The 12,672-nt window shown below is 48.3% G+C and overlaps 1 protein-coding gene across 2 annotated transcripts in view; it reads left to right on the top strand.

Moving 5' to 3' along the window:
- The window catches only part of SMCHD1 (structural maintenance of chromosomes flexible hinge domain containing 1), a 142,892-nt gene that overhangs the window by 7,040 nt on the left and 123,180 nt on the right, over positions 1–12,672 (top strand). The window contains exon 1 of one of the 2 annotated variants that reach the window (XM_006030105.3): positions 270–293. The exons of the other annotated variant lie outside the window; for it this stretch is intronic. Within the exon in view, the coding sequence (XP_006030167.1) occupies positions 285–293 (9 nt within the window). The 5' untranslated portion in view covers positions 270–284. Of the gene's footprint in view, positions 1–269; positions 294–12,672 lie in introns of those variants that run through there. 2 annotated transcript variants of the gene reach the window in all.

Below are 12,672 nucleotides of genomic sequence, written 5' to 3'. Positions count from 1 at the left end.
GGCGCTTTCCGGGCCCTGCCGGAAGTCGCTGAGCAGGTCCCGCTGGGCACCTCGTGCACAGGCGTGAGGCTGCGGGGCCGCGCCTGGAGGGGTTTTCTCTGGCAAATTCCTCCCTGCTTAGGGCCGCTGCAAGGCCCAAGATGTCTGTCTCTTTTCTGGCACCATGGGGTTTTTGGTTTTTTCCCTCGAGGAGAATGCAGGGGAATGGTTCCCTTCCACACCCAGTGCACCGCTGGGGTTTTGTGTTTTTTTTCCTTGAAGCTTTCTCTATTAATACAGTCACAATGAGGAAGGTAACTAGGATCTAGGTGTAGCTATGCCTGCAATTCACTGCCTGCATGCTCCTTCCTGGGGCTTGCGGACCGCGGATTGCAGCTCTGCCCTGGCTCCGCCTGTCACCGCTGCAAGATCCCAGCCCCGGAGCAGCTATCCACCCAGCCACGTGCTCTGCCAGTGCTGCTGGAGCCGATTTCCGTGAAAACTTTGGCCCCATGGAAACTGGGCAGAGTCATGCAGGCAGAGACTGGTGGTTTAGCAGCAAACTCCATTTCCCAGTCTGGGGCCCGGGCCAGAGTTTGTCTGCCCCGGAGTTACACCAGTAAGAGAATATAGGCATTTTACATGCTGCTGTGCTGTGCTGGTTTGCCTCCCCCTCCTGCTATGTGCTGGGGTGTTTTTAAAGCTTCCTCAGGGGCACTGGTGTTGGCTACAGCCAAGGAGTGGTGACTGGGGTGCACCAATGCTCCTGTTGGAGGTTCCTGATCACCATATTTGGGGTCAGAAAGGAGTTTTACTCCATGGTCAGATTGGTACAGACCATGGTGGGGTTTGCTTTCCTCTGTAGTGGGGGGTGTGGACCTCTACTGCCCTCTTGACTGCATCTGTTGACAACATTTCATAGAGGCAGGACTTTGGCTGCAGTGGTTCCCCTGCTTTACCTGCAGCAGGTTATGGTGTTTAGGTCTGTGTTGTCAGGGTTGACAGTAATGTTATGTAGAGATTAAATTATGGTGTGTATAGGGTGGTTTGTATAGGGATGATCCGACCTCAGGCAGGGGTTGGACTAGGTGACTTCTGGAGGTCCCTTCCAGCTCTACTTTTCTATGACTCTGTGGAGTTGAGGGGCTGGTTGTGGGGAAAATGTAAAGATGGGCCATGGGATTTGTAGATTTTTTTTTTTTTTTTTGTACTTAAGACATTACAAGTCTAGTGTAAAAAGAAAGAAGGCAGTCACTTTTTTTTACTAGAGAGCTTAGCCTAATTGATTGCCTGGCTTCACCATGGTCAAGCGCAGTGCTCCCTCCCACTCAAAACTCACGTGGGGATGCTGGGGATACTCCATGGGTGGCTTCACTAGCATGTTTTGCATTTGGTTTGGGGCTACTCAGGAACGTCCCAGTGACATGCCTTGGCACCACAGTGTAGCTGCAGCTCTAGTGGAATTGATTAGTTGATGTTGAAGAGATGGGACTGAGTGGCAATGTGGGTAGTGGGCTGGGCTTACCCGCCTCCCCCAAAGGCTAGATTCTAGTATCTGCCCCTTCTTTGCCTTATGCTGGCTAGATGTATTTGAATTTTGCTGTTGCTCCTGGTATCAGGTCTTCAGGATCCAAGTTTTCACTTCAGTTTTTGTTGTCAAAAGCCATCTTCAGCCCCAACTTGTTTCCAATCTTCATGATTGCAACAAGTTATTACACAGATTTCTGTATTTTTTTGCATATAGACTGCACCTACCCTTTACCCCCTAAAAGCCAGCTGGGGAAATTTTGGGTGTGCATTGTATGCAAGGAAGTCTTGTGAGTCTGGAAACTTAGGGGGAGAGGGACAGAGCAGTGGCAATAGTAAATGTTGCAGCTTTGGGAGCCACAGCAATTAACAGTCCCACAGTATGGGGGAGCCACAGTCTTCCATGCTCCCTTGCTGCAAATTTCTGCAACCATAGGGAGCCATCCCTCCCCAACTTTGTGCTGTATCAGGGTTGGTCTGTCCCAAATGTCAGGTTTGTGTGCCAGCTTCCTGGGTTGGTCCTTGGCGCTCTTTACAGCTCCCAAAGTTAACATGCTGCATCGGGCCTGCCATGTGCTCCCTGGTGCTGTCATTAGATTGGGCCCCAGCACACGAGCCTCAGCATGTAGCCTCCAGGGTGCAGCCCTCACCCCTAAAGACCTCAGGCTTCTGCTATTTACCCATATCCATGGAAAGTTTTTGTTTTTCTTTTTGGTACCTTGCAAAAATAGGATGCATGAGATACATTACCATATGTGTAAAAAAACAAACAAACAAAAAAAAACGAGGAAAGAAAAGAAAAAAAAGGAGCTTCCTGGCTTGTTGTACTTAATATTTCTATGTGATTTTATTCCATGTTTCTTTCCTTGTGTCATACATGCATGATCTTCAGTTTTCTCCATACCCTAATCACATTCTATGTTTTTGCCGTATTATGAGTATGTGAGTTTGACTTCTGATTTTGTTTCGCCAGGAAGACTAACTTCTGTTGTCTGTTTGTTCATTTTCTCCCATTATTTCACGTAATATCAAAATACTCTATAAGCGGCCACCTTTACTTCCATGTCTTTAAAGCTTGCCTTTTGCTATGATGTACCAAAAAGTATATGGTAACCAGGGATCCTGGTTTTCCGTGATAAAAAATCACAAATTCTCTGATTAAAAATCCCCAAATCCGTGGTTCAAATTAAATGCCCCTGTCCCCAGCCCTGCCGGAGGGGACCCCAGCTGCCAGGGCTATGGGTCCAGGGATCTAGGTCCACAGCTCCCTGCCCCCAATGGAAGGCAGCAGCTGCTGCAGCAGGAGCACGAGCCGGCTCCCCCCCTGCTGCTTGCTTGCTGCAGGCTCAGGGAGGGCCAGCTCCTGGCTGCAGTGTGCACTCCTGGGGGGCAGAGGGGACCCGCACCCCTGAGATCTGTGGGGGATGGGGGCAGGGTGTGTGCACGCTCTGGGATCATGCTCCCCACCCTGCTGCCCTCCAGACTGCAGCGTGTGCAACCCAACGCGGCAGCACACAGAGGGATGTACATGAAAGCTGCTTGCCACTGTGAGCTCCACACAGTCCTGGCCACACTTCCCCTGCAGGTGGGGGCAGCTGTGAGGGGCGCAACCTTGATTTGCCCCCGTACACACAGAGGAAGCATGGCCAGGGCAGCTTTCCTGCATGGCCCTGCTGTGCCCTGCCATGCCAGTCTCATGCTGCCATCTGGAGGGCCTGGGGGAGGGCAGTAGGGTGGGGAACCCAGCATTTGCAATCAAGGGTTTGCAGCTGACTGGGCACTCTAGGGGGGTGTGGAGTGCCCAGCAGGCTGCAACCCCCCCCCCCCCCCACCCCCCCCCGGGCGGCCCCCCCCCCCCCCCCCCGGCCGGAAAGTGCGCAAGCTGTCTGGGGGAGTGGCTGCAAACTCCCTGCCTCCCAACTGGAATGCCCAGCCAGCTGCAAAGCTCCCCACTCCCTCAGCCCCCAACCAGCTTGGGCGCTCCAGCCAGAAGCGTGGGAGGTTCACAGCCCCCTGGGTACTCTGGGCAGGGAGGGGGTTTGCAGCCCCCCCTGCTCCGTCAGCCCCCAGCCAACTTGGGCACTCCCCACCTGGGCACTCCGGCTGGGAAGAGTGATTTGTAGTCGGCTGGGAGTGGCGAGGGTTTGCAGCCAGCCAGGCACTCTATCCTGGAGTGGGGAGGCTGCAAACCCCTCCCGGCTGGAGTGCCCAGCTGGCTGCAAACATCCTTGCTCTTTCAGCCCCCAGCCAGATTCCCCACACTGTCCTGCCCCACCCCACAACCCCCAAGATCCACTTACCTCCAAGAAGAATGAGCCTGAAGCAGCCTCTGTTAAGTGTGAGCATCAGGCCCCACCCTTCTCCCTCTCCCTTCCACTCAGGGCAGGGGTAGGGGGTTTCCTTGCCCCTTTTGCAAACAGCTCTTGCAGGCTGGAACTCAGCCAGCCTTCAGAGCTCTTTGCGAAAAGGGGAAATCCATGAGTTTCTCTGCTAAAAGAGAAAATCCACGTTTTCTCTGATAAAAACAGGAAATCCGTGGTTTTCTCTATTTTTCTGTGGGAAATGGAAAACCTGGATCCCTGACGATAACTTTCTGTCCTGACAAGCCATTAATATTGCTACTACTGATAACCAAAAACAATAAGCTAAAACAGGGGTTTTCAACCTTTTTTTAACAAGTATACCCCTTCTGTCTCAAAGTTTCACCTCATGTCCCCCTTTTAAATTTTTTCTTGTTTTTAGGGCAGGGGGCAAATAGAGGGTCTGTGGTGAGGAGGGATATGGGGCAGGGGCAGGCACTGCTTAGCTGGGGCGGTGCGGGATGTGGGATGGAGCTGCAAGTGGCTCATCTGGAGAGGGGGAGGGGGGAGTGGCTCTCACTGCTGCGCACATCCCCATGGGGCATGTGTCCCCCGATTTGTGTGCAGGGTGAGCTGCCACAGTGGGGTGGATGGAGTGGGGCAGGGACTGCCCATCTGGGGAGGGACATGGGACTTAGGTGTGGGGGGCACACCCCACGTGCAAATCCAGGGGCACTTACTTCCCATATCCTCCCAGGGTGCGTGCAGTAGTGGGAGCCGTCACCCTTCTGCCCCTCCGGATGAGCCACTTGCAGCTCTGTCCTGCGCTCTGCTCCAGCTGGGTAGTACCTGCGTGCAGATCCAGGGCACCTGCCCCCCCCCGCCCCCCTGCCCTCCTGGGAGTGCAAGTAGCAGAGGGAGCTACCCGACATGGCTCAGTCCGATGGCCCTTCCTGGCTGAGCAGCCCATGCCCCAGCCCCAATCCCTTCCCACACGACAAATTTACCAGCCAGACCTGGCTGCTCTCCACATAGCTGAACTTCACTCCTGGCCGCCCACGTGATGTGCTGCAGCTGTGTGCATGCACGCAGAGTTCTGCATACCCCCTACGACAAGTACCCCTAGGGGTATGTACGCGTATCCCTGGTTGACAACCACTGGACTAAAACATCTTTTTCTCAGACATTACACTCTTGCTTTTTTAGACTGTAAACTCTTGGAGGAATTAACTTCTGGGTGTAACTTCTATGAACAAAAAAATTGTCTATGTTGAGAACTGCTTAAAGTGCTTGGTAGAGGCTATACTGAAATATTTGAGAGGTCTGAGGAGAAATGATTAAATGTTTGTGTCTATGGAGATGCAGCTAACAACTAGTGATGCAATATGCACTGTCTAATTAATGTGCCTCTATGCTGCTGCTGTATTATGCTAATCGTCCATCATATAAGTTACCATCACGTTATCGCTTATCACCACCTTTCTTAGATTAAAAAGTATGGCAGAATTCAAAAAATGGTTATTCAAAGGATCGGTCAGGCATACTCACTGACTGATGTAATATGGATGGATTGATATACAAGGAAATCCTTTATTGAACATTGTTAGCAAGACCTGAACCAATATTCCTGAGAGCAATTGCTACCAAATCTTCTCATCATACAGGTGAATACATAACCAAATTATTGACTGAAGAGATTGTGCAGGTCCCTCCAGGGTACAAGCCCTTGTAACTGATAATGCAAGTAACATGAAAGCTGAATGGCAAAATATCCTCATTTAATAGTATTTGGCTGTCTTGCTCATGGGTTGAATCTTCTGGCAAAGGACACAGTAAGTGTCAATACAATGAAGACAATATTGGCAACCTGCAAAGCGATTGTGAAGATATTCAACAATTTTGTTGCTAATACAAACAAAGACTGAAGAAATTACAGAAAGAGGCAAGGAAAGGAAAGTGCACTTTTATTGCCAGGATAAACTAGATGGGGCTCAGCTACAAAGTGTTTACATGTGCACATAGAACTGTTTGCAGTGTGCTTCAGTAGATGACACAGTATCCCAGATTATTCCTTTGAATAGTCAGAAGCAAGTTCTCAACAATGATGTGTTCTGGGTTAGAGTTCAAGGAGCATTCAGGTTGCTACTACCAGTTTCAGTGGCTATCAGGAAACTTGAAGGAGATACACCAAGCCTTTCAGATATTCCAGAGATAACTGAACGAAAATCTAATTGAGCTTTTGCTTTCTTTACCTCTCTCCGAAAAAGAAAAATAAGTAGTAAAACAAATGTTTACTAAGAAATCTGAGTTTTGCTCTCATCCAGTTCATTTGGCAGCAAACCTTTTGGATCCTCAATGAGGAGGACAACATTTATCAGAAGATGAATTATCTACTCTCGATACGATTATTGAAGTAGCTAAGAATGTCCCCAACATCATTGAAATCTCTGTGATGGCAGACATTGCTGAGTACTGTGCAAAAGAAAAGCTTTGGAGCAAAGACATCATTTGGCGCACAGCAGAGAATATATTTACTCTCACATGGTGGAAGGGATACTGTAACGCCCAACTGTTGTCCGGGATTGCTCTAAAAATCCTAAGCATTCCACCAACAGTAGCTTCTTGTGAGCCTTCCTGAAAGGCTTTCAGCTCAATCAGGACAAAAAAGAGGAATAGACTAACGAATGAATGCACTGCTAAGTTTGTTTCTATTTCTCAAAATCTCCTGCTTCTGGAGAATCAGTCAGAAGCACAATTAGTGAAGAAGAAGCAGTGTGATCATAAGTAGTCCTTGCCCAGAGGCTCGCTGGTAAAACCATCCTTTAATGAGAGAGAATGTGGTTCAAGTAGTTCTGAATCAGACTTGCCTCAATCCGATTTTGAAGTGGAACTAATAAGTAGTGCAAGTGTTTCTTCAGATAGAGACAGTGAAACTGGAGGTGCCACAATGACCTCAGTGGAAGAGGGTTGAACTCTGTTGAAGCAGATGAGTGCACAACTATGGCATACGCACAGTTCTTTGGGTGTGCTAAAATTAGTGTCAACAGTTTTCAGTGCCTTTTTTTTTTTTTCTTAAATTTAAACAAACAATGTAAGGGAAGTATATGTTATTGTGTATTGTCTTTACATTTTTACAACTATTCCAATAAAAATAATTTCTTTCTACATAAAGCTTTAAATGTGTTTTGACTATAACATTTAAATCTCATTAAGTATGCCGTATGTAATTTTTTTCCCTAATCAAAGATAGGCTCAAAGTTTTCCAGAAAATCCACATCTCTGTCTGTAACTCTTGAATGTGGTGGCATCAGTAGGTGAGAACCAGTTGGTGCTGCCTCAGCTTGTCTCAGTGGTTCTCAACTGGTTGCCATTACTGCTGCAATCACAGTACTCATGCCATAGTATCTCTGATGGGATCTCTCAGTACCCTGGCTGAAAATAACGTCTAGAGCACTAGTGCTCAACCTTTCTGTCACCCTTGCCTCGCCCTGTACTCTGGGATTGGGTGTCTGATCCAGTGCACATGGCCCAGGGTTCCCCACAGGTCCAGAAATCTGGCAGCAGGCAAGTGCTTCCCCAACACTAAATTTCCAAAACAGGGGAGCCCTGTGGGGTGGATGACATGGCACCGTGAGCTGAGGATCAAACACTTCTGGTCTAGGGGGTTGCACCCCCTGCTGTAAAGTCATCAAGGAGAGTCCTCTAAACCTGGATTGTAAGGGTCCTTTTTGTCCTCACTTTTAATGTCAGTTTTTAGCACAAATATTTCAGTTTGTTATATCTATCTACCCTTTTGTAAAAATTTTGTAAATTTCTGAAGAAGTCTTGGAACTTTTAGCTTCTTATACTGATCATTAGTTATTCCATTTTAAGCAAAGGAGGATATATAAAGCAATTGAATGGTTTCTTGAAGGAACATCTGATCTTTGTGGAATTACCTTGATGTTTTGGAACTTATATGTGTACTTATAAGTTTGTTTATAAAACAAAGCTTTAAATATTTAGAATTTCTTTTTGTACAAAGAAGCAGTTCCTACCACAAATCCCTTTATGAGTTCTTGTGGTTGCAGCCTCCTTGTACCAAATTGTCTTCAGCCATGTCATCCATTTTGAATGATTGAATATGAGCAATATTAAGAAAAAAACTAGTATACAATTTAAGGCAAAGAGATTAAGGGGTTGATGTGGACCAGGCTGTGGTGATGGCTAACTTGGGAGGAGCTGATCACGGTACGATAGAATTCCAGATCCTGTGATGGGGAAAGCATGAGGTCAGCAAAACTAGGATGCTAGATTTCAAAAAGGCAGATTTCATCTGACTCGAGGAGTTATTAGGCATGGTGCCATGGGAAGAAAGACTGAAAAATGGAGTGATCCGGGAGAGCTAGAACTTCTAAAGAACGCAACCATCATTGGCAATCCCTCAATTTTGAGAATGAGGTCTACTACAGCTTATTGGGTCTTGAGTTGACTTAAGAGTCCAGTCCTTGAGCCACAGACCCATCTGCAGAAGTTACAGTTCTTTCTGCAGGAGAGGGTAGGCCATAGGCCAGGATTTCTCTCCTTTTCTTTTCTCTGTTTTTAGGGTAAGATGCTGGATCTGAAAACGGGTAGCCACTTGGTTGAAGTTGCGGTGCCATTGGAGCTGGTTAGTAGCGAGCTCCTCCCAAGTCTTGACTTTGGTACCTGGTTTCTGGAGGTATGCCTTCCTTGTGTCCTTGTAGCATTCCCTTTGGCCGCCACTAGATCTCAGGCTGTTACTAAGCTAGAGTACTTGTGTTGGGAGTTGAGAGTCGGGCATCTGCTCCTGTCTGACTGAGAGAAGTTGGAACTTAATGATCACTGACTCAATTCGCCCTCCATCCATTTGATATTCCGTGCTGATTCCAGAAACAAAGTGGTCCTTAATGAGAGCTGAGATGACTGTCAAAAAAAAAAGGAGAAAAGAGTTGACGCATCCTTGCTTGACCCCAGTTCGGATGACAAATATATCTGTCTCAGTCTACTGCGTAGAACAGGCACAGTCATTTGGAGAAGCCTCAGGTCATTGATGTACTTTTCTGGACATCCAAATCTGGCCAGTAGTTTCCACAAGGCTTCATGTCTGATGGAATCAAAGGTCCTAGTGAGATCAGTGAAGGCCATATACAGGTCCTGATGTTGTTCCCAACACTTTCCTTGGACCTGATGGGCAACAAAGACCATATCAATTGTCTCATGGGATGGTCTGAAACCACACTGAGATTCTGGCAGGACTTCTTCAGCAAGAGGTAGAAGATGGTAGAGGAGGATGCAGGCAAGAATTTTTCCCTGCTGTGGAAAGGAAAGTAATACATTGATAGTTCCCACAAACAGACTTATCTCCTTTCTCGAAGACAGTCATGATGTTGGCATTCCTTGTATCCCCAGGCATCTCTTTGTTCCAAATGCGTAGAACAAATTGGTGTAGTTTCAGTCCCAGTTCCTCACCACCAGCATTGTAGATATCAGCAGGTATGCCATCTGGTCCAGTAGCCTTGTTCTTGATTTCCTTGATGGTATGCCAGACTTCTAGGCTAGGAGGATTGACGAGGAATCCCTTTTTAAGGGTGTTGGGACATGGATTCAATGGTGGTATCTGCCACAGTAGACTCGGATCAGGAGTGCCTCAAAGTGCTCTTTCTATCCGACATGGATAGATTCATTGCCTTTGAAGCACATCGAGCCCTCCTGCAAAAGCAGGACCATGGGAAACTAGGCTGTAGATGGCATTCATTGCAAGCTGTGCGTGTCATGTTTGTCAGCAAACTAGACTTTCTGTCTATCTTGCCATCACTATTTTTTGATTTCCTGAATCCTCCTTTGAACTTCAGCTTTGACAAGTGGATACATCTATTTCTTTTGCTTAAATAAGTTATTTTCTTGCCAAACAGAATGAGCTTTTTTCTTCCAGTCAGGAAGGGCTTGGAACTTGGTGTTTCACTCATGGAACCAGTCTTGGTGTTGATCAACTCCAGTAATTGTCCATCGGTATCAACCCAAAAAATCTGTATCGGTGTTGATGGATGGTACAGGCAATAAAGATTCAATGCTGATTCAGAGAATTGGCAATTCGGCCATAGACACAGCTTTAAATGTTTTTTCTACCTACCTTTAGGTACCAGGTGCAACTCATGAACAGAAGCGTGGGGGACTCCCTGCGTGCTCAGTGACGAACTCAGAAGTACTTCCAGTCTACTTCCAGGTCCGCCATTGAGTGTGCTGGGGCTCCCATGGCCCCCTCCCAGCTCGGCAATCAGCCACGGGGGAACCCTGGGTGCCCCCTCCTAGACCCAGGAGGCAAGCCCCCCCTGCGCACTCCCCAGCAGACCTGAAAGTGCTTCTGGTCCACTTCTGAGTCTGCTGCTTAGCACACTGGGAACCCTACCACACTCCTGTGGGACACCTCATTTGCCCCACCATCGCAGCGTTAACAAGCCGCCTGGTACCTTGAGCTATGTAGAAAAAACATGTAAAGCTGTGTCTATCTCCAGCTCTTTCTAAATCAGTTTGGAGGGTTCCGATTTGATTCAGAGAGATTAAAGGGTCTCCTGATTCAATTCAGAGATTTGGCCGCCAAATCTCCGCCAGATCAAATCAGCGACTGAAGCTTCGCACAGCCCTAATTAATGAGCAGCCTCCCGCCTGATTAATATAGGATCATTAGTAACATCAAGGCATGGCAGATGAGGGGGCAGGTGGCTGGCCCTAAGACAAGTGGGTAGGTCTACATTTAGATGGCCCTGGGGTACCCACTTGTTATAGTTGTACACTCTGATGGCTGTGGCGTACTGGTTGTCGCTGAGTTTAAGATGGAGGGCATTAATGCCCACTGGGAGCTCCATAAGTTGACTGATGAGCTGATTTTTGATGGCGAAGCTGATGCCATGAACTTACCTGTCCTGGGCCAGGTTCTCTTTTCAAAAGAAGGCATAGCTTCCACCCACCTTTTTACCTAAACTGACCATCATCCAATCATCTAATCTCACTCTGCAATGTCAGTGTTGTATCTCACTAGTTCCCTGGAGACTCTGGCAGTTCTTTCTGGTTGTTCGTTGTCTTGGTTATTCATCAAGGCGTGAACATCTCAGGTTGCAAAAATCATTGTCATCTTATGATGTTTTTGACCACAGAGAAAGCAATCCTACTGGACATGATTATGCAGCCAGGAGCAGATAAGGCGGCCTAGGTTTATGGTACCTTTTCTTGCCCCTTCCTTGTGTGGAGTGATCAAGGGGGATCCTGAATAGGATTGCTCAGTCACGGTAGCAACTGCAAAACTGCACCCATCTCAATCAAGATACAAGAAGACCATCAGGCCTCCACCACCTGTATGCAGATTTGTGGCTGGAGACTACAAATCTGGTGGTGGACGGGTCATACTCGACCTGGCAGGATGTGAATAGTGGTGTCCCCCAGGGCTCGGTCCTGGGGCCCACACTGTTCAACATCTTCATCAGCGACTTGGACGAGGGGGTGGAAAACACATTGTCCAAGTTTGCCGTTGATACTAAGATGGGGGGAGAGGTAGGCACGCTCGAAGGGAGAGAGAGGCTGCAATTAGACTTAGACTGACTACAGAGGTGGGCAGATGTTAATAGGATGGGCTTCAATGTAGATAAATGCAGGGTGCTGCACCTGGGGAGAAGGAATCCACAGCATACATACAAGCTGGGGAGCTCCCCCCTTGTGAGCACAGAGGTGGAAAGGGATCTTGGAGTCATTATTGACTCCAAGATGAACATGAGCTGCCAATGCCAGACTGTAGTCAGCAAAGCCAACCACACCTTGTTGTGCATCCAAAGATGCATCTCAAGCCGGTCCAGAGAGGTGATACTCCCCCTCTGTGCGACATTGGTCCGGCCTCAACTGGAGTACTGAGTCCAGTTCTGGGCACCACGCTTTAAGAAGGATGTGGCCTGCCTTGAGAGGGTTCAGAGGGGGGCCACCCGCTTGGTTGGAGGGCAAAAGGGCAGGCCCTATGAGGAGAGGCTGAGGGACCTGAACCTGTTCAGCCTCAGCAAGCGGAGGCTGAGGGGGGATTTGGTGGCTGCCTACAAACTTGTTAGGGGAGATCAGCAAATAGGAAGAGCCCTATTCTCCCCAGCAGTACCTGGGGTGACGAGGAACAATGGCCAGAAGCTGCTAGAGAATAGGTTCAGGCTGGAGATTAGGAGGCACTATTTCACTGTCAGGGTGGCTAGGATCTGGAACCAACTTCCTAGGGAAGTGGTCCTCACTCCTACCTTGGGTAAATTCAAAAAGAGGTTGGATCAATACCTGTCTGGGGTCATGTGATCCCAGCGTGTGCTCCAACCAGTGATGGGGGGGTTAGACTATATGATCTGTTCAGGTCCCTTCAGACCCCTAACTACTGTGAAACTTCCGGATTCACCAGTTCTATTTCTGTTGCCACTCATACATCCTGTAGGGCTTTTGGAGATTGGTACGGGGGGGCTGTATTGTTTCCTGTAGCCCTGCATATGTCTTAACATGAGGAAGCTGGTGCACGGAAACGCAACCATACAGTCTTGAATAGAGGTACATTGGTACTATATCGTATTGGTACTGATAAAAGGAAAATGGACAATATTGGCAATCAACTTTTTTTGGCTGATGTGGCTGATTTAATGTCGCCAATAAATGCCGTGTTCATGCATGCGGCAAGCCTGGCAGCTTGGAGAGCAGCATCTGGCTAGTAAGTCTGTTTGGGTGAAGCGGGGGCAGATCGAGGGCCCCTGCAGTGAGGGAGGGAGTGTAGCTGGGGCAGGGGCAGGTGCTGTGCAGCCAGGGTGGGGTGTGGGCAGAGCCCAAGTGCAGCCTCGGCCCAACCCACTCCCCTCCCCCC

The sequence above is a fragment of the Alligator sinensis genome, unplaced genomic scaffold (assembly GCF_000455745.1).
Source record: "Alligator sinensis unplaced genomic scaffold, ASM45574v1 scaffold318_1, whole genome shotgun sequence".
Classification (NCBI taxonomy): domain Eukaryota; kingdom Metazoa; phylum Chordata; order Crocodylia; family Alligatoridae; genus Alligator; species Alligator sinensis.
The sequence above is the reverse complement of the archived record's forward strand: the minus strand, read 5'-3'. Positions and strand labels throughout refer to the sequence as shown.